The 26,241-nt window shown below is 39.5% G+C and overlaps 1 protein-coding gene across 4 annotated transcripts in view; it reads right to left on the minus strand.

The window, feature by feature from the left end:
• Positions 1 to 26,241, minus strand: part of ZDHHC20 (zinc finger DHHC-type palmitoyltransferase 20) — a 75,167-nt gene that overhangs the window by 43,365 nt on the left and 5,561 nt on the right. For all 4 annotated transcript variants that reach the window (XR_006296585.1, XM_043575007.1, XM_043574997.1 and 1 more), the window contains exons 2-3: positions 6,136 to 6,162; positions 1,633 to 1,736 (exon numbers count right to left, since the gene is read on the minus strand). Coding sequence is in view for 3 of the 4 variants with exons in the window: in XM_043575007.1 (XP_043430942.1) it covers positions 1,633 to 1,736; positions 6,136 to 6,162 (131 nt within the window). In the remaining variant the exon portion in view is untranslated. The remainder of the gene's footprint in view (positions 1 to 1,632; positions 1,737 to 6,135; positions 6,163 to 26,241) is intronic.

Here is a 26,241-nt window from a genome sequence, read left to right on the forward strand (position 1 = left end):
CTTTTCAGCTCAGAGCTTAAGGTATGGATGGCAGTTTGTAACATAACTTTTAAGGGGCGACTAATTATTGTCAAATGTCTGAAGAATATATGAAGAAACACAAAGTTTGATCGATGATTTCACTACCCCTTAAAACAAAAGCACCCAATAGAAAAAAAGGGCAAAAACCACTTGGCATTTTCTTAATGCTCAATTACACACCACATACGATCCAGCAGTTGTAATCCTAGGCATCTACCCAAAAGAGCTATATATGTACGTTTGTAAATATGCATGTATGTGTATACAGTATGCATATGCAGAAGAATGTTTACAGCAGCCCTATTTTTAACAGCCTTAAACTGGAACCCACCCAAATGCCCTTGCCCATGAACAACAGCCCAGCTAAACAAACTGTTATTTACCGCAACCGAATACTCAACAAGAATGAAATGAATGCTTCACAACTATATGCAACGACACGGATGAATCTCGCAAACGGAATGTTAATGAAAGAAGCCAGACACACAAACACACAGAGTGCAGGATCCCATTTACATGAAGTGCAAAACCAGGCAGAGCAAACTGATGCTATTAGGGGGGCAGGAGAGTGGTCTGTGGCAGGCGGGTGCCTGGAAGGGCGCACGAGGAGGCTTACGAGATGCTGGAGATGTGTCGTGTCTTCGACTGGGTGGTGGTTACTAAAAGGTGTGAAAGTTTGTGAAAGTTTGTGAAAATCCATCAAGCGTACACTTATGTTTATACTCTTCTGCATGTATGTTCTACAAAAAGTTAAATGAACGTTGATATCATTTTTAAACACAGGGTCTATAATTCTGAAAGAATTTGATAGGAGGGGAAATAATTATCATCATCACTGGTTGCCAACCATGCGGCAGGTACTGTGTTAAAAGCTTTACGTGAATGAATCTCACTTAATCCTCACAAACATCTTACGGAAACAGGCACTATTTGTTAGCTCCATTTTCCAATGAGAAAACTGAGGTTCAGAGACATTATGTAATGTGTTAGAGCAGAAAATCAAACTCAGGTAACCCTAACGCCAGAGAGCATATTCTTAGCCATCTAGCTATACCAAATGTCAGTCAGCTATGTCAAGGCAGGAGAAACACACTGGTCTTAAAACTTACTCTACATGAATATTTACTCACATTATCTTTCCCAATGGAACCTCAAATTAGAAGAAACACTAGATATACTAAAGTATAACAAACAATAGCCTAGACAAGTTGTTCTCCACAACCAAAACTTTCTTCTGTCGCAGCATATTTGTTCAGGCCTGAGAAAATACGTTAAGGTGTCCAAAAATAAACTCTACTTCTCTAATTCAATTCTCTGTCCCTTAAGATTTTTTACTCCAATAAAAAAAAAATATGTCTTTAAGAAAACATAGCATGGCAGAAAAATACCAGTATAAGCAAACGTTAGCACTATTCTCGATCTCAGCGAGCTGAGCGGGTTGTATCTGAGACCGGGCTGACGACTCACATTCACAGTGTGGAGTCACCAAGCGAGTTCATGAGCGGAAACAGAACAAATGCATTATGTAATAAAGTTTTAACGAAGGTAACACAGGGAAAATAATTCCACAATTAGCTACAGCATTTGGCAATTTACCAACATGAAATTTACCTCTTTGGAGGGGGAAGCGGGAGATGTGAAAATTGTCATCCAATAGGACCATACAAACATAACAAAGAACAGATGGAAAGCCACAAGGTAAACAACGGCCTTTCCTGGTAAATAAAAACAAATAACATTTCATTGAATCCAGGTGAAAACAGGAAGAAGCTTTACATTAAAACACAATATTTAGGGTCAGGAGGCTTAATCCAATAAATAACCTTCATTAAAATCTACTGAAGACATCAAATATGTAAACGCCTTTATCTGCATGACGTCACAATTACAGATATGAAGAAACATTCAATTCCTGCATTTAAGGGTTATCAGCCTGGTTTATAAGTAAAGACTGCAGTCTAAGAGATTTGATTTTATTAAAATGCTTAAGATTCAAGTTGAAACACCTTCTCTCAGTGTATTTCAAGGTCTTTCTAAAAGTTACATCTAAAAGTTACATTTTAAATGATTTAAAACTTATTTAAGACAGAAGCCACCACCATGAACATTAAGTCCAAGGAACTATCAGCTGAAAGTAATACAGGGAGTTCCCATCACAGTGAATAATGAGTCATCTGAAAAACTCAGTTCCTGGATCGTCCAGAAAAGTTACGCTAAATTTCATTCTCCTTTCCACAAAGGGTACCCAAGAATTTTCAGCCCCTTAAAATTCCTGCCATAACTGGTTCCCAAGTAGATTAGCGTAACATTCTAACACCCTTAGCTCCAAATATTAACTCACAGATATAATTCAAAGCTTTTTGTTGTTTCTGCAGTTTTTCTATTTGAAAGAAGCAGAACAGGTTTCCGAAAGAAGCAAGGACTGTTTACCAGGTGCCTAAAGTCCTTTTCCATTTGGAATGTGGCACCACAAACCACTGAACAAAACCAAGCAGACACAAGCATAAAAGTCTGCAATTCTACTCCTTTTGAAAGTTGAGATCAAATATTACTTCTTCCACATAAGCCTTCTCCATTACTTTTGCAACTCATTACCTCTTCACACCATACTCCCTCCAAAATCTGCTCAGACTTCAGTTAAAGCACTTAACTGGTTTCATTAAAGTTAGCTGCTTAATATTGATGACCTAATACATGCAAAACATTTAAAACAGTGCCTGGCACATAATACATCCTTAATAAATACTGGCTATTTTTTTAAGTAATCTCTACGCCCAACGTGAGGCTCGCACTCACAACCCTGACATCGAGAGTCGCATGTCTACTGACTCAGCCGGCCAGGAGCCCCAGTACTGGCTATTATTATCATTACTATCCAAGAATCTTAATTTCCTCTCAAAATTTGGTTCTTTTTGCACGTTCCCTATTTCAGTGTTTCCCAAGTTAAAGAAATGATAAAAGTTTTCACTGGTCTGCAGTGAAATGAGAAACATTAAGAACGATGTAGTGAAGTTTTCATAAAGCTAACATGTATTGAATTCGAAGTACTATTCTTCCTTTGGTCTGAGGTTATTTTTCTCTCACTTCTGGTTTAAAAAGTGTTCTTTTGAAATAAAATAATGATAAAAAAAATTAACAATCGTTGGACCCAGCCTTTTCCTTTGCTGTTATACTGGTGCATGTGTGGCTAAGAGAGCAGAACCACCAGTCCCACAGTTAACTGGCGCGGGAAGCCCGGGCCCAAGGACTCCTCACATCGCACCGCTGATCGGCACAAAGTCCTTCAAATTCCAATTCCTAAAATCTCTTTCAAAGTAAACTCTCTCTCGTTATTTCCACTCTCAGTGTAACAGCTCATATCCTGTTGCTGATCTCATTTGGTTCACTGCAAAAGCCAACTGGTCTCCTTGCCTCCAGCCCAGCTCAATGGCCAGTGTAAAATGTGTTGTTCAGAGTATCACCTTGGCTGTGACACGGCTGGGAAGGAACTCCACGTGCATGACTGGTGTATGCGCTGTAAACCACTGGGACTTCTTAGTAGCCACGTTTGACCACAGCTACTCAGATCACTAATTCCACCCACTGAAAGCCTACCTGAAGGTATATAATGTATACCTTATTTCTAACCCTCCCTATAGTCCTGGAAGGTGTTCTTTCAGTTTACAAACGTGAAACCTGAGGCTCAGAGAATTTAGTATCTTGCCCAGTGTCACTTAGTAAATGATAAAGCCAGAATTCAAACCCACATCCGCTTGATAAAAATCCAAGGTTCTTTTCATTACGTCGTATTTTCCAAAAGTATATTTTCCTTCACTTTACCCACCATCTTAGTAGTTACATCCGATTTCAGAGCCAACATCTGATGCCAAGATAAAATCTTTCCCACAACTCCCATCTATCTTCAAATTTGCTTTCTTTTCAACGTCCACTAAAACTGATTGTCACCCTCATTGAAAATTCTGGTTTCTGAAAATCTCTGCTCCCTTCAGGTTGAACCCCATGGTCTACCTAATGGATTCATTATTATTCCTTCATTCGACTTTCCTTTGGAAAAGTATACTGGAGCTCAGTCTCCTACTGTTATATGAACAGTGAGGCATTTACTGAGTCTGCAGTATTATTTTTACTTAGCTTGCTTCACTTCTTTATATTTTTGCCTGGCCTCCATATTCAATCAAATTTGTCAATCTTCGTCTGTATACTACTGTATAGCTTTGAGATAAACGGTAACCTTGAGGTACTTTAAACTTCTTAATCATTTAGTTACTTACAACTAAGGTCAGCATATGAAACAATATACTCTCAAAATATTTTTAAAGACATTTAATATATTTTTAGAGTATTTCTGCTCTCCACAGAACAAAATGGTTTCTGCTTTAAAAAATCTCAACCCTCAGCTAAAAGAACAAAACAGATAAATCTCTTAGCATAATGCCTGAAATATAATAAGTTCTTAACAAATGGAAATTATCACATTATAATGTAATGAAACACTGCTTTTATTTATTTATGTTTATTTTTAATCTTGAGAGGGAGGGAGACAGAGATAGACAGACAGACAGAGCACAAGCAGGGGAGGGGCAGAGAGAGAAGGAGACACAGAATCCAAAGCAGGCTCCAGGCTCTGGGCTGTCAGCACAGAGCCCAACATGGGGCTTGAACTCACGAACCACAAGATCATGACCTGAGCCGACATTGGACGCTCAACCGACTGAGCCACCCAGGCGCCCTGATGAAATACTGCTTTTAAATAAATTAGAAATAATGTGATTGTTAGTAAGAAAACTTCTGGTCACATATATATGCTATAAACCATTGGTCAGAAGTAACAAAGTAAAATCTTAGTTAACTAAGCAAATTAAATAAAAGCAAAAAAAAATCTATAAATCAAAAAATCTGATTCAAAAATCACCTGTAAGTGAATTTAAAAAAACAAATAAGCAAACAAAAAAAAACTCCATCAAAAGAATCTTTGAAAGACATGGGCAAAATAGCCCCAAGAAAGAATAAGTTAGATGTTCTTTTATAAATACTTCAGAAATTTCTCTGCTTTCTGTATCTGTGCTATCACATATAGAAAACAGTTTTGATTGAAAGGAAGAAAATTAAGCCTACCAAGGGGAAGTCTATATTCCTCTCCAACCCTGGCTAGAACTGACAAATCAGAGTCAAAGGCAACTTGAGATCTACATGCTTAATGCCTAATTCTTTCCAATAAGAATAAGTATTTATCAGTAATTTCTAACTGTTCAACTGTTTTAGAAATCCTCTGGATTTTGTATCTCAAATCAAATTTTATTTTTGAAATTTGATTTCAATAACTTAGTATTTTCTTTTATCCTGGTGAAATATTGAGCAATGATTTTTCCCTCTAGGCATTATCTCGTTGACTAGTTGTTACAAAAAGCAGAATTCCCTTTCAAAATAAACTCGTAATACAATTCACAAATTTAGTCTGGTTATTTTGTAAGATGTCTGTGAGCAGTAAAGCATTATTTTTAACAAACACATTATCAGAAGAACCATCAGTAAAATCTGGGCGTCATGAAACAAAATCCCCTCTTCAACCCTAGCTAGAACGGATATTAAAAATCTTTGGGGGTGCCTGGATGGCTCAGTTGGTTGGGCACCTGACTCTTGATTTTGGCTCAGGTCATGAAACTGACCAAGCCCTGTGTCAGTTCCATGCTGAGGGTGGAGCCTGCTTGGGATTCTCGGTCTCCCTCTGCCCCTCCCCCACTCAAGCTCTCTCTGTCCCTCTAAAATAACTAACTAAACATTAAAAAAAAAAAGAAAAAAAAGTCTTTGAAGTACTACTGTCAAGAGTTCTGAAGAACACACAAGGCATAAATATGTACATAAATATATCAAAGAAGTTTGGGTACTAGGTGCCTTATAAAATAACAGCTACTCCAATTTATATAAACACCACAAATGAAAAGATATCGAATGAATACGAATAAACACAATACTGTATCTCCTACTTAAACTTTAAAAACATAGATTTTATTTCTGAAAACAAAAACACATATAGTCATCACTAAATAAAAGCAAGCGGGTTGCAATTACGATACCATAAATATTCTACTTAAATTGAGACTTAAATTGTCTTACCGTTTTCTCCATTTCCAGAGAGAGTAACTAGAATAGAAGAAAAATAGTGAATAAATAATATACTTTAAACATTTTGTACATAAATTTTATTTCAGAGCAACTATTCATCCTAATATCTTTTTCACAAAAATAAAATTTAGTTATAATATGTAAACACTAATGCAAATTCAAGATTGCACACTTTTTATTATTTTTTTAAATATAATTTATTGTCAAATTGGCTAACATACAGCGTATACAGTGTGCTCTTGGTTTTGGGGGTAGATTCCCATGATTCATCACTTACATACAACACCCAGGGCTCATCCCAACAAGTGCCCCCCTCAATGCCCATCACCCAGTCTCCCCTCTCCCCCACCCCTCTTCACCTCTGTTTGTTCTCTGTATTTAAGAGTCTCTTATGGTTTGCCTCCCTCCCTCTCTGTTTGTAACTTTTTTCCCCTTCCCCTCCCCCATAGTCTTCTGTTAAGTTTCTCAAGTTCCATACATGAGAAGACTGCACACTTTAAAAACACTAAAGTGCTAAACATAAAATTTTTTTTTCTCCTCAACCAATCACATTAAAATTTTTTTCAGACCTTTGTTACTTTCAAACCTATCAATATGTATACAGTTATGTTTTTTTTTTAATTTTTTTTTCAACGTTTTTTATTTATTTTTGGGACAGAGAGAGACAGAGCATGAACGGGGGAGGGGCAGAGACAGAGGGAGACACAGAATCGGAAACAGTACAGTTATGTTTTCTTTAGCTCTTTCCTTAATGCCACCTACAGAATAAATAGGACTCTCCTCTATGGCACTCATATTTACGTAATCAGTCTGGGATGTACCTTACTAAACTTTGTGAAAACTATACTCAAGACAATTTGTCTTTTTCTATAGAAAAAAGGAAAGGAACCCATCCCTATAATTTTTAGAGTGCTTTTTATCTCTAGCCTAAAACCCTGGGAATTGCTATTTATTCCTTCTCTCCAGGTAGTCCAATGGCTTTTAGGTCCTGTTAATTCTACTACCTACGCCTCTTCAAATCTGTCACCTCCTTTCATTTTTTCCCATTACCTTATTTCAGGCCCTCTTCAAACATAATGGCTTAAAGACACTTTCAACTATCAGTTTCAACACACCTCACCACCAGCAAATTTGATGGCTGAATATTCTTTAACACTTCCCAGCAGCCTTCAGAATAAAGTCCAAGATCTTCAGGGTAGCAACCACAGGCCCTCTGTGATCTACCTCTCCAGTCTGTCATTTGCCCATACCTGTGGTCTAGTTATCCTCAAAAAACAGCAGTTTCCTAAATGTATCAAGCAGTTTCACATGTGCCGTGCGCCTCTCCAACTCACACTCCAAGGCACAGTTTAAATACTACCTCCTTTGTAAAGCCTTCCCGAGTCCCTCTTTAGGCAGAGCAGACACTCCTTTCTATCATCACTGCTCACTCTTTCATCTCCACCATGCCACGCCACTTTTTTTGCAATTACTTGGTGATATGTCTGTCTCACTCTACTGGACTGCACAGGTGTGGAATCACGTCTTAGATCAACAACCCTAAAAATTATTATTAACTGTATTTTACAGACAAGTAAGCTAAAGCTCAAAATATTTAAGTGACTTGGCTCAAGTCGCAAAACTAGCACATGGGGTGCAGCTCAAGCCTCCTTGGACTTGTAACGTGTCCTATAGTGTCTCTCACCTTATTCATTGTTTTAGTCCCAAAGCCTGGCATACAGCAGCAATGCTTAAGAAATACTTGTTAATTCAATAACCATTTTGGACTAAAATCTGTTGATAAAAGAGAGAAGTACCTGGACACCTCCTTAATAAACTAAAATATATCTACTTCGATCCCCAAACCAGCATAACTAATGAGAAACACGAGAGAAGTATTCCCACTAACGTTCAGGAACAAAATAAGCAAGTTCATGATTTTTTTTAAAGCATTGTTTTAGAGAGGCATAGGGCTTCTTCTCAACCCAGCTCAGATCAATCAGGTAGAACAGCGGAGTAGTTAGATCCTGGGCTGGTCCCCCCTGGCCTCACAGAGCATTCCCCATTTGTGCTAATATACACTAAAAATATAATTTTCAATACTGTCCTGATGTGAAATGATTAGGAAGCACTATGCGAGCCACACAATTATGAGAAATAAATTAGTGGTATACAAATGGAAAAGAAGCAAACATATCACTAGTTGTATATTGTAAGACTACATGCCTTCATAGCCAAAGAAAACCAACGGAGAAACTACCATAAACGAAGGTGGTAGTGGTATACAGAAATCAGAGCTTTCCCAACATACGTGCAATCACTCTGTAGAAATTATAAGTGAATAAAAGTTTTATTTATAAAGCCACCTAAAAAGATAACATTCCTATGGATGGACATAAGAACTGGGCAAGATCTACACGAGGGCTCCCCACAAGCCTCCACTGATACCATGGGGATGATGCTTCATTCCTGCCCCGTGGGAATGGACATCTACCAACTGCCCAGGCCTTCGCCTGCTCTGTTACGGCCCCAGTAGGAAAGTGGGGGAGGAGATACAAGAGGGTTTCCTTGTGAAAGCTGGGCCAGGGGGAAGTCTAAGCCCACGCTCAGCCTCTGCTGGAGAAAGTGAGGACAGAGTGTAGTTTTTCCATGGTTTTTGGCTGGAGCAGGGCAGTTACTGTCTAGTTTGTCTTCCTAGGTTGCTCTTCTCCTGGTTTGGCTAAAGAAAACCAGCTTTCTTGGGGTTTTTCTGTCTGTGCCCACTGGTGCTTCCAGGTTGGCAGCTTCTCTAGCATGCAGGATGGGACACATGAAGCAGGGAGTTTGCCTCAGTATCATTCCTCAGGCACCAAGGTCCTCAGCTGATCTGCCTTTCTCTCTCCACACTTCAGCATCTTATGTTTGTTTATGTTCCAGGGGTTTTTTATTATTTTTTTTATTTTTTTTAATGGTTATTTATTTGAGAGAGAGAGAGATAGAGACAGACCATGAGCAGGGGAGGGACAGAGAGAGAGGGAGTCACAGATTCTGAAGCAGGCTCCAGGCTCCGAGCTGTCAGCACAGAGCCCGACGCGGGGCTCGAACTCATGGACCGCGAGATCATGACCTGAGCTGAAGTCGGACGCTCAACCGACTGAGCCACCCAGGCGCCCCCCGTACAATATCCAGGGGTTTTCGTTGTACTTAGCAGGAAGAACAGTAAGAGTGTGTATTCACTCGTCCCAGAACTGGAAATTCCAATTTGTTTCTTTTTACTGCAGAGTAGTATTCTATTGTATGGAGGTCCCACAACTTATTTATCCATTTACCAGCTGATAAGACATTTGCTTTTGGTTTTTGGCTACTATGAATACTCACATACAAACCTTTGGGTGGACATATATTTTCATTACTTGGGTAAATATTAGATACGAGATTGCTGGAGCTCTGTTTAACTTTATCAGAAACAGCCACACCGCTTTCAAAAGTGGCTGTATTGTTTTACATTCCCCACCAAAAATGTATGTTACAAATTGCTTCACACCCTCATCAACACTTGGAACTGTCAATCTTTAAACTCGCAGCTATTCTAAAAAATATATAGTGATACCTCACTGTGATTTCGTGTTTCCCTAAAGACTACTGATGCTGAATATCTTTTTACATGCTTATTGGCCAGTCCTACACTTCTTTGTGAAGTTGTGTGTTGAAATTGTTGGCCACATTTTAATCATTATTTCCTTTATTATTGAACTGCAGGCTCCTCATATATCCTAGATATAGTCCTTTAACCAATATATTGTGCAAATATTTCCATCTAGTCCATATTTTATCTTTTCACTTATTTAACAGTGAGTTTTATTTTTTTAAAGAAACACAGTAAAACAGTGAGTTTTAAAGAGCAGAAATATTTTATTTTGATGAAGCCTAATTTATCATTTTTTTTCTTATATGGTTCATGCTTTGGGCCCTACTTAGCAAATCTTTACCAACTACAGGACACAAAGACTTGCTCATATATTTCTTTCTTGAGGTTATACAGGCTTTACATTTAGGTCTGTAGTCTATTTTAAAAGCTGATTTTAAAAATTAGGGTATAAGAAAGATGGTATAAACAGGGCTGAAATCAATTTTATTGCATTTAGATGGCCAACAGTTCCAATCTTTTTAGCTGAAACTACCCTTTCCCTGTTGAATTGCCTTGAAACTTTTGATAAAAAACTAATTAAAAATTAAATTAATGGGGGTTATCTACGTGGCTCAGTTGGTCAAGCATCCGACTTTGGTTCACATCATGATCTCATGGCTCAGATTCTCTGCTGTTAGTGCAGAAACCGCTTCAGATCCTCTGTCTCCTCTCTCTGCCCCTCCTCCATGCTTTCTCTCTCTCAAAAATAAATAAACATTTTTTAAAAAGTAAATAATTAATATGTGTAAGGGTCTGTTTCTGAACTCTTATTCTGCCTATTGATGTATATGTGACCAATCTTACCCCAATACCACACTCACTTGAATATATGTAGCTCTTAGTAAATCTTGAAATCAGACAGTGTGAGTCCTCCAACTTCTTCTTTTTGAAAGGTGTTTTGGCTATTTTAGGTCCTTGGCACTTCCATATAAATTCTAAACTTATCTTACTGATTTCTTAAAAAAAAAAAAATGCCTGCTGGGATTTTGGTTGGCTTTGTGTTGACTCCATAGATCAATTTGGAAAGAACGGACATCTTTGTAATAATCAGTCTTCCATTCCGTGGACACAGCGCATCTCTTCGTTTTAGATTTTATCTCATCAATACACAAAATCTTGTATGTATTTTGTTACATTTATCCCTAAAGTGTTTAATGTTTTTGATGTGATTATAAATAGTGCTTTTAAAAAATTTCAATTTCTAATTCTTATTAGTTAGAAATATAGCTGAGTTTTCTTTAGTGATCTTGCATCATATCCTATGAACTTGCTAAATTCACTTATTAGTTTTTAGTAGTATTTTTGTATATTCCTTGGGATTTTCTACATATATGATGTCTATTAACAGTTTTCCTCTCCCTACTATCTATGTATATGCGTATACATGCTTTTTTTTTAAGTAAAACATTTCATGAGTTCATACTAATAATTCAAATTCAAATTCAAGTCTACAAAGTTTTTATCATTTATCTTGTAATTGTATTTTTTTTTTTTAAGAACGGAGAACCCTGGTTCTCAAAGACAGGATGAAGAATTAGAATATCATATATTACTCATTTTATTTTTTTAAATGCTTATTTTGAGAGAGAGAGAGAGAGAGAGAGCGAGCAAGCAGAGGAGGGGCAGAGAGAGAGGAAGACAGAGGATCTGATGCTGGCTCTGTGCTGACAGCAGCGGGTCCAATGCAGGGCTCGAACTCTCCAACCACGATATCATGACCTGAGCTGAAATTGGATGCTCAACTGACTGAGCCACCCAGGCGCCCCTTATTACTCATGTTCTTTATCCCATATTGCCCACCCAACAACTTAGATAATGAGACCAATATGATTACTGAAAATATGATTACTCATTTAAATAATTTTTTCACACTGCTGTCCATTTTCTAATAGCTCTACTATATCTACATGTTGTAGCATATACCCAATTACAAACTATAGTCCCTTTTCCTTATTACCTTTACTTATAGGTCTTAGGTCTCTAAGAACAGACGTATTTAATGTTCATATCAGAGTTTAAGTTGAGATCTCTGCAATCACTCTGGTTGTCTAAAACTCATTCCCATTCTCTAGCAAACTGGTTTTGTCATAGATATTATTCAATTTGTTGAATGTTTTTGTGCTCTGGGGAGACTCAAAAATAATGCACCATCACCTTCCCAGAATCTCAGGACAGTGACTTTTTTTTTTTTTTAATTTTTTTCAACGTTTTTTATTTATTTTTGGGACAGAGAGAGACAGAGCATGAACGGGGGAGGGGCAGAGAGAGAGGGAGACACAGAATCGGAAACAGGCTCCAGGCTCCGAGCCATCAGCCCAGAGCCTGACGCGGGGCTCGAACTCACGGACCGCGAGATTGTGACCTGGCTGAAGTCGGACGCTTGACTGACTGTGCCACCCAGGCGCCCCAGGACAGTGACTTTTTGAAAAGAACAGACCAGAGGTGCCTGGGATGGTTGAGCATCCGACTCCTGATTTCAGCTCAGGTCATGATCCCAGGGTCATAGGACTGAGCCCCAAGCTTAGCACAGAGCCTGCTTAAGATTCTTTCTCTCAGGGCGCCTGGGTGGCTCGGTCGGTTAAGCATCCGACTTCGGCTCAGGTCACGATCTCGCGGTCCGTGAGTTTGAGCCCCGCATCGGGCTCTGTGCCGACAGCTCAGAGCCTGGAGCCTGTTTCAGATTCTGTGTCTCCCTCTCTCTCTGCCCCTCCCCTGCTCATGCTCTGTCTCAAAAATAAATAAACGTTAAAAAAATTTTTTTAAAGAAGGATGCTTTCTCTCTTCCCCCACCCCTGTCCCCTGCTCTCCCATGGGTGCTCTCCCTCTTCCTCTCTGAAAATAAATAAGTAATGAAAAGAATAGGCCAGACGCCTTATGAAATGTACTGATTTGTCTGTTTCTTTTTGGTGTCCTCAACTTCACACTCTATCCCCTACCCCAAACTCCTCTTCCTATTATTCCACTCCAAGTGTAAAGGTTTCAATGTAATTTGGGGGTGGGAGGGAGAGAATGGACAAGAATATTCAGATCTGAAGTATTCTGGGATCAGGAGGTATATTATTGAAGTTTGTCACTCTGCCACACTTGGATCACTTGACAAGGTGGCAACCACCAAGCCTCTCCTTTGTGAAGGCACATTTTTCACTTAACAATCATGAAGTCTTTTGTGGGGCAAAAGTTAACAATATGTGAATATCTTCTTCACCCAACACGTTTCACCGAATGGTGTTAATATCCGCTGATGAATCAATTATTTTGTAGAATTTGAAAATTACCATTAAAAACCCTCTTTTATTTATTTCTACACTTTTAAGCAGGCATTCTTCTATAAAGCACTTGCAACTAGTGATTAACTAGAGCTTCCGAAAAAGGCAGCACAAAAACTTAATTATTGCCCTTTACCCACTTTCAGAACAGAATGTTGATATAACATTCAACTCCACTGTTAGCAAATAAATTCAAATTTTCTCTTTTTGAATATCAATGAGGAAACTTATGGATTTTTATTTAATATGCCATTATCGGCTACCCTCATTCTTTTTTAGGCTCAAACTGTCTCGTCTTTGGCCAATGCTCTTCCGAGGGACCCCTGCAACCCCCTGAGTGGGCCCCGTTAGCCTCTGAGCACGTCTTTGCTGTCTAGCACAAGATGTCCCAGGGCCCACTTTACATCTTCCCTCCTGCAGACCTGAAATTAGCCGTTTCTCCAAGGGGCACTGGTTCTTTTTTTTTTTTTTAAGTAGGCTCTAACCCTAATGTGGGCCTTGAACTCACGACCCCTACCCATACCCCCCCACCAAATCAAGAGTGGCATGCATTATGGACCCAGCCTGCCACGGTGCCCGCACTGGTTCCTTTTAGTAGTATTTGGAAACCAAGTGTTGAATACTAGGGGTGCTCATAGCTACTGGAGTTTCATTGCTTTTAGGCCCTTTGGGATGACCGAAATAGTGTTACAAATCCGTATTTATATTCACATTGATATTTCCAATTCAAATAGAACATTATGAAGTTTTTCCTTAATTTTCTTGGCATTATATTTGTATCTCTTTGCATTTATGTACAGTGAAAATCTTAGTTCCTAACTAATTTACTTACTCAGCTCATCCTAAAATATAAACAAAATAGTTTAAAAACTGCATTCTAGTTTACGGTTTCTTTGTAGTTTTAAAATTCTGCTTCGTTTTGGCTTTAAACTATATCCCACGAAGGAGTACAACATCCAAAAGCCACTTGAAACGATTCCTTCCTGTGTATAGTATCAATTTTACGTAAAATTAAGTTATTTGTGTCACGGTCCCAAACTTTACAGTTTGCTTTTGCCTCCTCTTTGTTTAATTTTATTTTTTGAATATGCAAAAAATATAAATGGCTTAAAAGTCGAAACTACACAAAAAGGTACTCAGAAAGACCTGGCTTTCCTTCCTTACCCTCTCACTCCAGGTAGTCATTTTTCTTCGCCTCCTTTATCATATTTCTTTTAGCCAAGTAAACAAATAAAAATGTATTTCTAATTTCTTCCTTTACATACTTATTCTGCATCTTGCTTTTCTCATTTAACACACCCGGGAAATCACTGCACATTAGTACACAGAGACAATCATTGTTTGTGTTTTAAAGCAGTGCACAGTATTCCGTTGTGTGGGTGTTCCAGTTCTACAATCGGGGCTCTATTGATAGACACTTGGGCAGTCTCCAACCTCTACTGTTACAAACAATGTGGCAATGAATAACCTTATGCATGTGTTGTTTATTTGTGGACGTTTATTCTCGGTGTCGATTACTGATAATGAAATTGCTGGACCCAAAGTAAATCTGCCTGGTTTCCCCAAATCCCTGTTAGAAGGGTTGTTCCATTTTGTACCCCTCCCAGCAATGCTGGAGACTGCCCGTTTTTCCACCATCGACCCAACACAGTGTTTCTAAACGTTTTGTATCACAGGGTGATTTTACTTTGCGTTTTCTTCTACGTGAGAATAAGCATCTTTTCATATGTTTATGAGCCAGTCCCTTCCTTCCATCCTTTCCCCGCAACTGTTTCTGTCACTTATGCACTTTTTTTTTTCTATTGGGCTTTCCTCACTCCCCGCTTATAAGGCCATCCACCCATGTTTCCTTCCAGTACTTGAATGTTTTCATTTTTTACATTCAAATGTGGCCCATTTTGAAAGGGGAAAAGTATCAGATAAGCCTGAGAAATCTTGTGTCGCCAGAAAGTCAGGGAAGGATAAATGATGGCGACATGTTGAAAGAACATGGAAAAGTCGAAGGGGCTCCTCCCGGCCAAATCCGGGACAATATGAGGAACAGATTACAGAGTCTCAAGGTATTTGCCCACCAAGACACCCATCTGGAGTCAGATGCCGAGACACCGTGCGGGCTACAAGCCGTGTACTAAGGAGAAATCCAACCGTGGCGCAGGCTTACCAAAACCTTGGCCGACTACAGAGAGCTCTAGAGCAGGCGGCCCCTTCTCACTCAGACACGGGATGGATGCAGGCTGGCACAGGAAGGTGTGACTGTGTGCAGTTAGTCACACTGACAGAGCTGACAGCCAGAAGTGGACACCACTGAGCGGCAAGCGCTTCCTTGGAGGATCTGTGTGGTACATTTGAGTCTACTTGTTAATTACAAAGAAACGCTGTACCTTTACGGGATGGAGAAACTTGGCCTGAAGCGCCCGAAGTGGTGACTGAAGTTAACATCCGAGACATGGTACGATCAATGGCACAGCGTCACTCTGGGGTACTCCTGCTAAAAATATGCGCTTTGAATCTAATCGTGAGGCAACACCACCTAATTTAAGGGGCCTTCCGCAGAGGAAGCCTGTCCTCGTCAAAACTGTTGTGGTCATGAGAGAGAAAGCCATACTGAGCAACTCTTCCAGATGAAAAGACACTAAGAGACAGGAGACTACCCGCAGTGCGATCCTAGGCCGGACTGTGGAGCAGAAGGGATTAGTGGGGCACCTGGTGAAATCTGAGTAAGGCTTACAGACTGGGGTAGTATTTTATCAACGCTAATTTCCTGATTTTGTGAACTGTATGCTGATACTACGTAAGAAAATGCTCTTTGCTGGGGATGGAAGTTTGTGTCCCCCCCCCCCGCCCCGCCCAATTCATAGATTTTTTGAAGATGGGGCCTTTGGGAGGTGATCAGGTCATAAAGGTGAAGCCTTCGAGAATGGGATTCGTGCCCTCATAGGAGATCTCAGAGAAATCCTTTGCCCCTTCTGCCACGTGACGATATAGTGAAAAGATGGCCATCTATGAACCAGTAAGCGGGCCCTCACCAGACAACACATCTGTGGTGCCTGATGTTGGACTTCCCAGCCTTCTGAGAAATAAATTTCTGTTGTTTATAAGCCACCTGGCCTGCGGTGCTGTTACAGAAGTTTGAACAAACTTGTTCGTAGAAAATATCACTGAAGTATCGGTGAAGGGACATTGTATCTGCAACTTACTCTCAAACTGTTTCAGAGACAATGACAAAGAACGGGCAGCAAATAATAACATTCAGGGAATCAGGGTGAAGGACATATGAAAATTCTTTGGACTATTTTTCACAAGTCTGAAATTACTTTGAAATTAAAAGTTTAGGGATGCCCGGGTGGCTGGCTCAGGCGGTTAGGCATCCAACTCTTGATCTTGGCTCAGGTCACGATCTCACGGTTTGTGAGATCAAGCCCTCCATCGGGCTCTGTGCTGGCAGTGTGGAGCCTGCTTGGGATTTTCTCTCTCTCTTTCTCTCTGTCTCTCTCCCTCCCTCTCTCTCTCTCTGCCCCTCCTCAGCTCTTGCTGTCTCTCAAAATAAATAAATAAACATTAAAAAATAATAAAATTAAAATGTTGAAATAGAAGAAAAGAAAAAATAAGATTTTATCAATTTGTAGTTTATTCTTGGAGTATCATGTGAGGTATGGACTGGATTTTATCTCTCACCAAATATCTACCCAGTTGTCCCATCTGTTCCTCTGTGACTTGAGATGCTACTTTTATCATGTCCTACATTTCTATAATTACTATTTGTGGACATTCTAGTCTGCTCCATTGGCCAATACTTCTATCCACACACCATACCATACAATTGTTTAAGGCTTTATTTTCTAGAGCAGCTTTAGGTTCAGAGCAAAACTGAAGGGACAGTAGAGTGAGTTCTCAAATACCCCCCTTACCCCAACAGGTTTTTTTAATTTAAGAGAGACAGCGCGCGCACGGTGCATGAGCAAGGGAAGGGCAGAGAGAGAGAAAGAGAGAGAATCCCAAGCAAGCTCCATGTTGTCCGCCCAGAGCCCGATGTGGGGCTTGATCCCATTAACCATGAGATCATGACCTGACCCGAAATCAAGAGTCAGACACTCAACTGACTGAGCCACCCAGGCTCCCCTCAACAGATTTAATTATAGAGGTTTTGTAGTTTAAAATCTGGTGGGGTTTGCCCTCTTTATGACTCTTTTTCAGAGGTTTCCTGGTTCTTTCTTGTTTGTTTTTCCCAATGACTTTTAGGATCGACTTATCTAGTGCCAGAAAAAAGACAACTTTGTTGAGAATGGAATTCATTTACATATTGACTTGAGGAGATCAGAAATCTCTGTAATGTTATTCTATTCATGAACATGAATATGAAATGTCTTTCCACTTATTTAAGTCTACTTTTGTGTTTTTCAAGAATGTTTACCCCTTACAGATTTGGCATATTTCTTAAGTTTATTCTTAAGTATTTTATCTTTTTGATGTTAGTGGAAAAGGAGACTTTTCTTCCACTATGTTTTCAAACAAATTATTATGTATACACAGAAAGTATTGGGTTTTTGTTTGCTAATTTTACTCAATTCTTTTGGTTTCAGTGTTCTGCTGTTATTGATCCTCTTGGCTTTTCAACATATACTATCACATCATCTACACAGAGAAGTAGCTTTTTCTATTCCTTTCCAATGTCTTATGCTTCTAATTATTTTCTCTTGATTGAATATAGCAGTTGATTTTGTCAATACAGTACAATGGCACACAGCAATGGCCATGGTAACAAAGCATCTTACTTGTTCCTGGTTTTAGCAGAACGTGATCAAGTATTTTGTTATGTGTGTAATTTTGTCCAAAAGTCATTTATTACTATTTTGTCAAGTCTTTTTTAAAATGAGAAATAGGGGCATCTCAGTGGCTCAGTCAGTTAAGCATCCGACTCTTGATTTCAGCTCAGGTCATGTTCTTACAGTTGTGAGTTCAAGACCCACACTGGGCTCTGTGCTGACAGTGCAGAGCCTGCTTCGGATTCTCTCTCTCCGTCTCTCTCTGCCCCTCCTCTGTTAGCACTCATTCTCTCTCTCACTCTCTCAAAATAAATAAATAAACCTTAAAAAATACATAAAATTAGAAATAGATGTTGGCATTTTTCAAGTAACTCTTCATCATCTACAGCAATAATGACTTTTTTTCCTAAATGATGAATTTAATAACAAAAGGTAAGTAGAAGAAATTAGCTACTACCTCCCGGATGTACTGTAATACCACTTTTTCCAGAGGCACAGTCCTTTCAGTAGTGATGTGCTCCCCACCCTCCACCCCCATCACCACTATTGGTAGCTTTGTTCCCAAAGATCAACAAGTCTGAAAGAATTTAAATAGGTATTTCATGAAAAAAGAATTCTATGGCAAAAGTTTAGAAAAATACTGGGTGAAACAGTTACTGACTTGGTTATGGCAGGGCTTCTTAAAACTTGTAATATGCATAAAATATCTAGGAATAAACTTAACAAAAGAGGTGAAAGACCTGTACTCTGAAAACTATAAAACACTGATGAAAGAAATTGAAGATGACACACAAAAAATAGACATTCCATACTCGTAGACTGGAAGAACACATATTGTTAAAAAATATCTATTATTACCCAAAGCAATCTACACATTTAATGCAATCCTTATCGAAATACCAACAGCATTTTTCAAAGAACTAGGACAAACAATCCTATAATTTGTATGGGACCACAAAAGACCCCAAATAGCCAAAAAAAATCTTGAAAAGATAAGAAACAAAACTGGAGTTATCACAATTCCAGACTTCAAGTTATATTACGAAGCCGTAGTGATCAAAACAGCACAGTGCTGGCAGAAAAACAGACACATAGATCAATGGAAAAGAATACAGAGCCCAGAAGGAAATTCCTAATTATATGGTCAAATAATCTTTAACAAAGCAAGAAAGAATATCCAATCAGAAAAAGACAATCTCTTCATAAATGGCACTGAGAAAACTGGACAGCCACATGCAAAAGAATGAAACTGGACGACTTTCTTACACACAAAAAATAAATTCAAAACGGATCAAAGACCTACATATGAGACCTGAAACCATAAAAGAGCAAAGACAGTAACCTTTGACATTGGCCACGGCAACTTCTTAGATGTGTCTCCTGAGGCAAGGGAAACAAAAGCAAAAATAAACTATTGGGATTACATCAAAATATAAAGCTTCTGCACAGCAAAGGTAACAATCAACAACCTAAAAAACCTACCGAATGGGAGATGTTTGCCAATGACCTATACAATAAAGGGTTAATATCCAAACTATATGAAGAACTTCTACAACTCAACACCAAAAAAACAAATAATGCAATTAAAAATGAGAGAAGACATGAATAGACATTTGTCCAAGAAGACACACATTTGTCTAACAGACACAGGAAGATGTACTCAACATCACTAATGATCAAGGAAATGCAAATCAAAACCACAACGAGAGATTATCTCACTTCTGTCAGAATGGCTGAAACCAAAAACTCAAGAAACAAGCGTTGGTGAGGAAGTAGAGAAAAAGAGACCCTTGTGCACTGATGGTAGAAATGCAAACTGGTACAGCCACTGTGGAAGACGGAGGTTCTTGAAAACATTAAAAATAGAGCGACTCTATGATCCAGGAACTGCACTACTGGGTATTTACTCAAAGAATATGAAAACGCTATTGAAGGGATATATGCACCCCTATGTTTACTGCAGCATTATTTACAATAACCAACTATGGAAGCAACCCAAGTGTTGACAGATAAATGCATAAAGAAGCTGTGCTATATATTTACAATGGAATATTACTGAGCCATAAAGAAGAATGAAACCTTGCCATTGGCAACAACACGGATGGATCCAGAGGGTACAATGCTATGTGAAATAAGCCGGTCAGAGAAAGACGAATAGCGCATGGCTTCACTCATCTGTGGAATTTAAAAGGCAAAACAAACGAACAAAGGCAAACCAAAAATAACTGACTCTTCACTACAGAGAACAAACTGATGGTTACCAGGGGGGAGGTGGGTGGTGGATGAAACAGGGGAAGGGGATTAAGAGGACGCTTATGCTGATGAGAGATGCGAAGTCTATGGGACTGCTGAATCACTACACTGAACACCTGAAACTAATACAACACTGTTAATTACACCGGCATTTAAAACGGAAACTTGTAATATGCAAATGAGCACTGTGATATTAAAGAACTACCGTATAAAGTACAAGTGCATTTGACCGTGCACATTTATACATCTTTGTATTCCCAGTGCCAAATACGGCACCGAGAACACTATACGCACTTAATGTTTGTTAAATGACGAAATCAACACGGAGATATTCTTAAGGTCGGGGGCATATCTGTATTCAAGATTAATTGTGAGCTATCTCCTATGTGAATACATTCAATTCTCTCTCTTCTACTAGCATGGGAATTGGTGCTATATAATCAATTCACTCAGTCAACAAATATCTGAGTACATATTAAGCAGGACCTGTTTTTAGGTTCTGGAAATAAAGCAGTGAACATATTACTCAGGAGAGAAACATAAATAACTACATTAAGCAGCAGTAAGTGCCATGAAGAAAAACAACGCAGGGTAAGAAAGTGAAAGAGGAAGTACTTATGTTCCATGGCGTAGTCAGCAAAGCCTCTCTGACAGTTGAGTATTCTGAAAGAAACCTAGATGGAGACAAGCAGCCCTTCGGAATCTGGGAGGAAAGCATCCCAAGCAGAAAGAGAAGGAAGTACAAAGGTCCTCAGGTGGGACGTGCGTGGTCTGACAGGTAAAAAGCAAGGAGGCCTGTTTGGCCGAAGCAAAGCGGGCAAAGGAAGAGAGGAGTCAAAATCAGTGGCAGACCAGAACACTTAAGGCCTGACGGACTACAGACAGAACATTGGATTTCGTGAGGAGCAAAGAGGAAAGCCACTGGAGGGTGCTGGACACAGAAGTAATCATCTTGCCTCGGATTTTTAATGATTCCTGCTGACATTTGAGGGGGGGACTGTTAGGAAGCTACTGCATATGTGTACATGGTATTTCTCATAGCCATGACCCCTCACTTCTCCTTTTTTAATACTTGTAAAAAGTATACACTTATCCACAGAAAAATAAGAATCATACAGTACCAGGAACAAGAAAAAATCAGTGTAAATTCACACCAGTGATATATGCGATCCACATGTGCAAAAATAACATTTCGGTGTTATTAATTCCTCCAGGTGCTGATGATATCCTTTTCATGCAATTAGTTTAAAAAGCTTCCCTGAAGACTTCACATTTAATAAGTTCATACTTAGTTTTATACGTTGTCCAATTAGTATGCTAATAAAAATGTCTCCTCCTATGATTCCAACTGGGTGGGCCTACGTTCACGTTAGTAAGTATAATGAAGCACTGGAAGAAGTGGGAGGACACAGAGAACAGAAATGTTTTAAAAATAATTTTAAACGATCTTTTATCATCAAGGCGTGTGGATCTCAACTCTAGAGAGACCTGTTTTCCATCAAAGCATCATCACCATTACTTGGGACCTACTACTTGAGTTCAGTGGAGAGGCCCATCCCCTAAAGACGACGTGCTGCGTATCTCAGCAACACCTAAATCTGTGTAGCTCATACACCTGCAAGAACAGTGCCAGGTATCAATCTTAAAGCCCCATGTGACGTGGAGGACCCCCTCTCTCAGCATACTCCCCCTCCCCCCCACCCGCTCATGCCAGATAGGCACACGCTTTTGCAGTATGATCTTCAGATGCAGTCAATTAAGAATTAAAAAAGACTGTAAGAAAGTACTCTTTCATGCACTGAAGTCAGAGGGAGGAAGGGATAAAAACTCTAAGAATTAAAAATAGAGAAACACGGGGCGCCTGGGTGGCCACCTGGTCAAGCGTCAGACTCTTGGTTTTGGCTCAGGTCATGATCTCCCGGTTTGTGTGACTGAGCCCTATGTCAGGCTCTGTGCTGGCCGCATGGAGACTGCCTGAGATCTTCTCTCTCCCTCTTTCTGCCCCCCACCCCTGCTGGTGCTCTCTCTCCCTCTCTCTCAAAATAAATAAATAAACATTGTAAAAAACTAAAAATAAAGAAACAAAGAAAACTGCCCAAAAAAGGAAGACAAGAAAAAATATGCTAGTGGCTACTTAAATCTTTGCCCCACCTCCAGTAATATTTGAAAGCCTGCTCTGCTAAAAACTTTACATTATTTTGCAAGACCGGTATTATTCCATTTTATAGCATGGCAACAAGCACAGGCAGGTTAAATAATTTATGAAGATCATCCAACAAGTATTAGTTTGGCCAGGAGGCCAGTGTGTAGCAGCTGTCGAAACAAAGGAGGAATGGAGAGTAAATTATGTCGGAGAAGTCGCGAGGGGAGGAGGCCATGGTAGGGACCTTACGTAGTCCACTGAACAAGACAGGAAGCCAGCCGAGGTTTTCAGAAGAGGAGTGACGAATGTGGTATTGATTTTCAAGGAGTTATTCTGGCTGCTGTGTGGAGAATGGACGGGGTACGGGGTGAGGAGAGAGCGCCAAAAATGTAGAGTACTATAATGATGTAACAAACCACCGATAACTCAATGGCTTTAAAAAACCACCATGTATTATTTCCAGGAATCGTGGGGGTTAGCAGTTCAGGCCATGATCAGCTGGACTGTTCTCCTGCTCCTTACAGTCAACTGGCAGCTCAGCTGGGGCAGGAGAGTCTAAGATGGTCTCATTCACACATCAAGGCCTTTGGCACTTAGCTCATCTTGGCTGGGCCTCTCTCTCCATAGTCTGACCTCCCTTAAGGCAACCGGTTTCAAAGAGCTGAGACAGGAGAGGCATGCTGTCTTGATGCCTCGGGTCCAAATCTCACACATCACTTCTATCACATTCTATTGATCAAAGCCAGTACAACGCCAAACCCAGACTCACGGGGCAGGCAAAGACTCCCTATCCTGACGAAAGGAGGTGCAAATTGCTGGAATCCTGTTTTTCCATCTGCTTCACAAGACAGAGATTTTAAGGTGGCTTGAATGAATATAGTGGCAGGAGTGATGGTCAGCAGGCAGATTTAATGCCAGGATTTGCTGATTAATTGGCTATGGGATGATTTGTCAACCAAGAAACGAGAAGGATGAAACTCATTTACTGAGCTAGGACAGGAAGAGCTGGTTCAGGGGAGAGAGAGAGAGACAAGGACAAAGAGAGACAAAGAAAGATATATGCTCTATCTTCTGTGTCACAAACTAGAAGAGGCCAGGGGAGAAGGAAAGTTTTATTTGTATCACTAGGGCATCACCCTCTTCCAAACAGTCTGCCTTGGTTTCTAAGTTGTCCAGTACCTTCTTCTTCGTATCTCCTGTCTTATAAGAAACCAGTGAAGACGCAAAGGATCAGTTTATAGAAAAGAATATACAAAAGCTCTTTCTGAGGGCGCCTGGGTGGCTCAGTTGGTTGAGCATCTGACTTTGGCTCAGGTCATGATCTCCCAGTTTGTGAGTTCAAGCCCCGCATTGGGCTCTGTGCTAACAGCTCAGAGCCTAGAGCCTGCTTCATACTCTGTGTCTCCCTCTCTCTTGGTCCATCCACTGCTCGTGCTCTGTCTCTCTCTCAAAATAAATAAACATTAAAAAAAAAAAAAAAAAAGCTCTTTTTGTTCATTTGGGTTGGGCTGTTTTTGGACTTTTTTTTTTTTTTTTTTTTTTTTTTTTGGATACTTGTTTATAGAGCTCTCTCTGACCAGTTTGCTTTCTGGTCTCAACAGAGAATAACATAAGAACAGATTAATTCACTAGCAGTGAAAAGAAAAAAAAAATCTGTTCTTTAGAAAAAGAAAAAAAAGGAAAGAAGGCTGGGATAATTATAGAATGTAAATAAGGCTTGCAGGGCACTATAGCTTTCAAAAGGCAAGTTATATAGAAAATTACTACACTCCAGGATCTGAGAACAGATAGGAAAAGGAAATAACAAAATAAGAAGGTTTTTAAAAATATTCTAAATCACATCTTAAATTTTCCTATAATTACGTCAACCACTGGCGATGAGACATAGGGAGCCAGAATTTTTTCTTAAATAACATGAGCATAATTTCAAAGAATCATTGTTTCATTATCCAAAACAAAGACTAGGCATTCTCATCTAGGCTTCAACCCTGAAGACTACTGAAATATATGTCAGGTAATTACAATTTAATTAATATTGTTACTGTGGATGTTTGTTCTAACATATTCAAACACAATTCAAGTGAGTTTGAAGACCCTCACTGTATGATTCTATTCAACTGAACACACATTAACTGAATGTCAAATGGAAATTAGACTCTCTAAGGGGCGCCTGGGTGGCTTAGTTGGTTGAGCATCTGACTTCAGCTCAGGTGTTGGTCTCAGGGCTCATGAGTTCAAGCCCTGCCTCAGGCTCTCTGCTGTCAGTGCACAGCCTGCTTCAGATCCTCTGTACTCACCCCTCCCCTCACCCCTCCCCTACTTGCGCACACGCTCTCTCTCTCTGTCAAAAATACATAAAAACATTTTTAAAAATGTATGCTCTAAACCCTAACGCAAATCACTAAAATAACAGTTACAGCTGATAAGCCAACAAAGGAGAGAAAACAGAATCATTTAAAAAAACCGAAACTCAAAAATCATTTAAAAATTAACTCAAGGGGCGCCTGGGTGGCTCAGTCAGTTGAGCGTGGACTTTGGCTCAGGTCATGACCTGACTACCTAACTTAAACCTAACTACATCATAATCACACTACATGTTACTGGTTAAAACACCTCAATTAAAATAGATTCTACAGCAGGGTGACTATAGTTGATAATATTATTGTATATTTGAAAGTTGCAGAGAGTTTATATTTAAAGTTCTCAACACAAGCAAAAAAATTACTTAACTATATGTGGGTGATGGATGTTAACCAGACTTACTGCAGTGATCATTTAATTATGTCAAATATATTTATATTTTATTTTATTTTTTTTAATTTTTTTTTCAACGTTTATTTATTTTTGGGACAGAGAGAGACAGAGCATGAACGGGGGAGGGGCAGAGAGAGAGGGAGACACAGAATCGGAAACAGGTTCCAGGCTCTGAGCCATCAGCCCAGAGCCCGACGCGGGGCTCGAACTCACAGACCGCGAGATCGTGACCTGGCTGAAGTCGGACGCTTAACCGACTGCGCCACCCAGGCGCCCCAAATATATTTATATTTTAAATTATTATGTTGTACACTTGAAGCTAATATAATGTTATATGTCAATTTTAGCTCTATAAAGTGCCCCCAAAAAAGGGGAAAAAAGGCCAGACATTTCAGACTGGATTGAATTAAAACAAACAAAGAAACAAACAAACAAACAAACAAAAAACCCAACTACATGCTGCTTATAGGAAATGCATTTCAATTCTTTTTTTAAAATAGGCATCACACCCAACATGAAGCCCAATGTGGGGCTTCAACTCACATCCCTGAGATCAAGAGTCGGGACGCTGAACCGACTGAGCCACCCAGGCATTTTAAATGCATTTTAAATATAAAGACACAAACAAGCTAAAAGGGCGGGGAAGGATCTGCCACGCTAACTCTAATCACAAGGAAGGTTAGTGGTACTGTTAATATCTGCCAAACTAGATTTGAAAGCAAACAATACCAGGGATAAGAAAGCCATTCCATAATGACAAAGGGTCAATTCACCAGGAGAACACAATAATCCCAAACATTATATGTACCTAACTACAGAGCTGAAAAATGCATGAAGCAAAAACTGCCAGAACTACAAGGAGAGACAAATGCGTAATTACAGTCATACCTCTCTCAATAATTAGTTGCTAGAACAAAGAGCAAATCAGCAAGAACATAGGAGACCTGAAAAACACTGTCAACCAACTTGCCTTGACATCCACAGCACATTATGACATAATAGAAAACTCTACCTACTGGCAAACAGCAAAACACACGACTGAACACTGAATATGTTTTCCTCAAATGCAGATGAAATGCTTCTACCACAGACCACATTTTGGGCCAAAAACCAAGCCCAGGTACATAAAGAGTCGTGTCATGCAAGGTATGTCTTCCAACCACATGGAAGTGGTTCAAAATCAGTACCAAAAGGTATCTGGAAAAATCTTCAAATAGCTGCAAACTAGCATAGTTCTAGCCTGACCCATGGGTCAAAGATGAAATCAAAAGT

This window comes from Prionailurus bengalensis, chromosome A1, assembly GCF_016509475.1.
Source record: "Prionailurus bengalensis isolate Pbe53 chromosome A1, Fcat_Pben_1.1_paternal_pri, whole genome shotgun sequence".
In the NCBI taxonomy this organism is placed as follows: domain Eukaryota; kingdom Metazoa; phylum Chordata; class Mammalia; order Carnivora; family Felidae; genus Prionailurus; species Prionailurus bengalensis.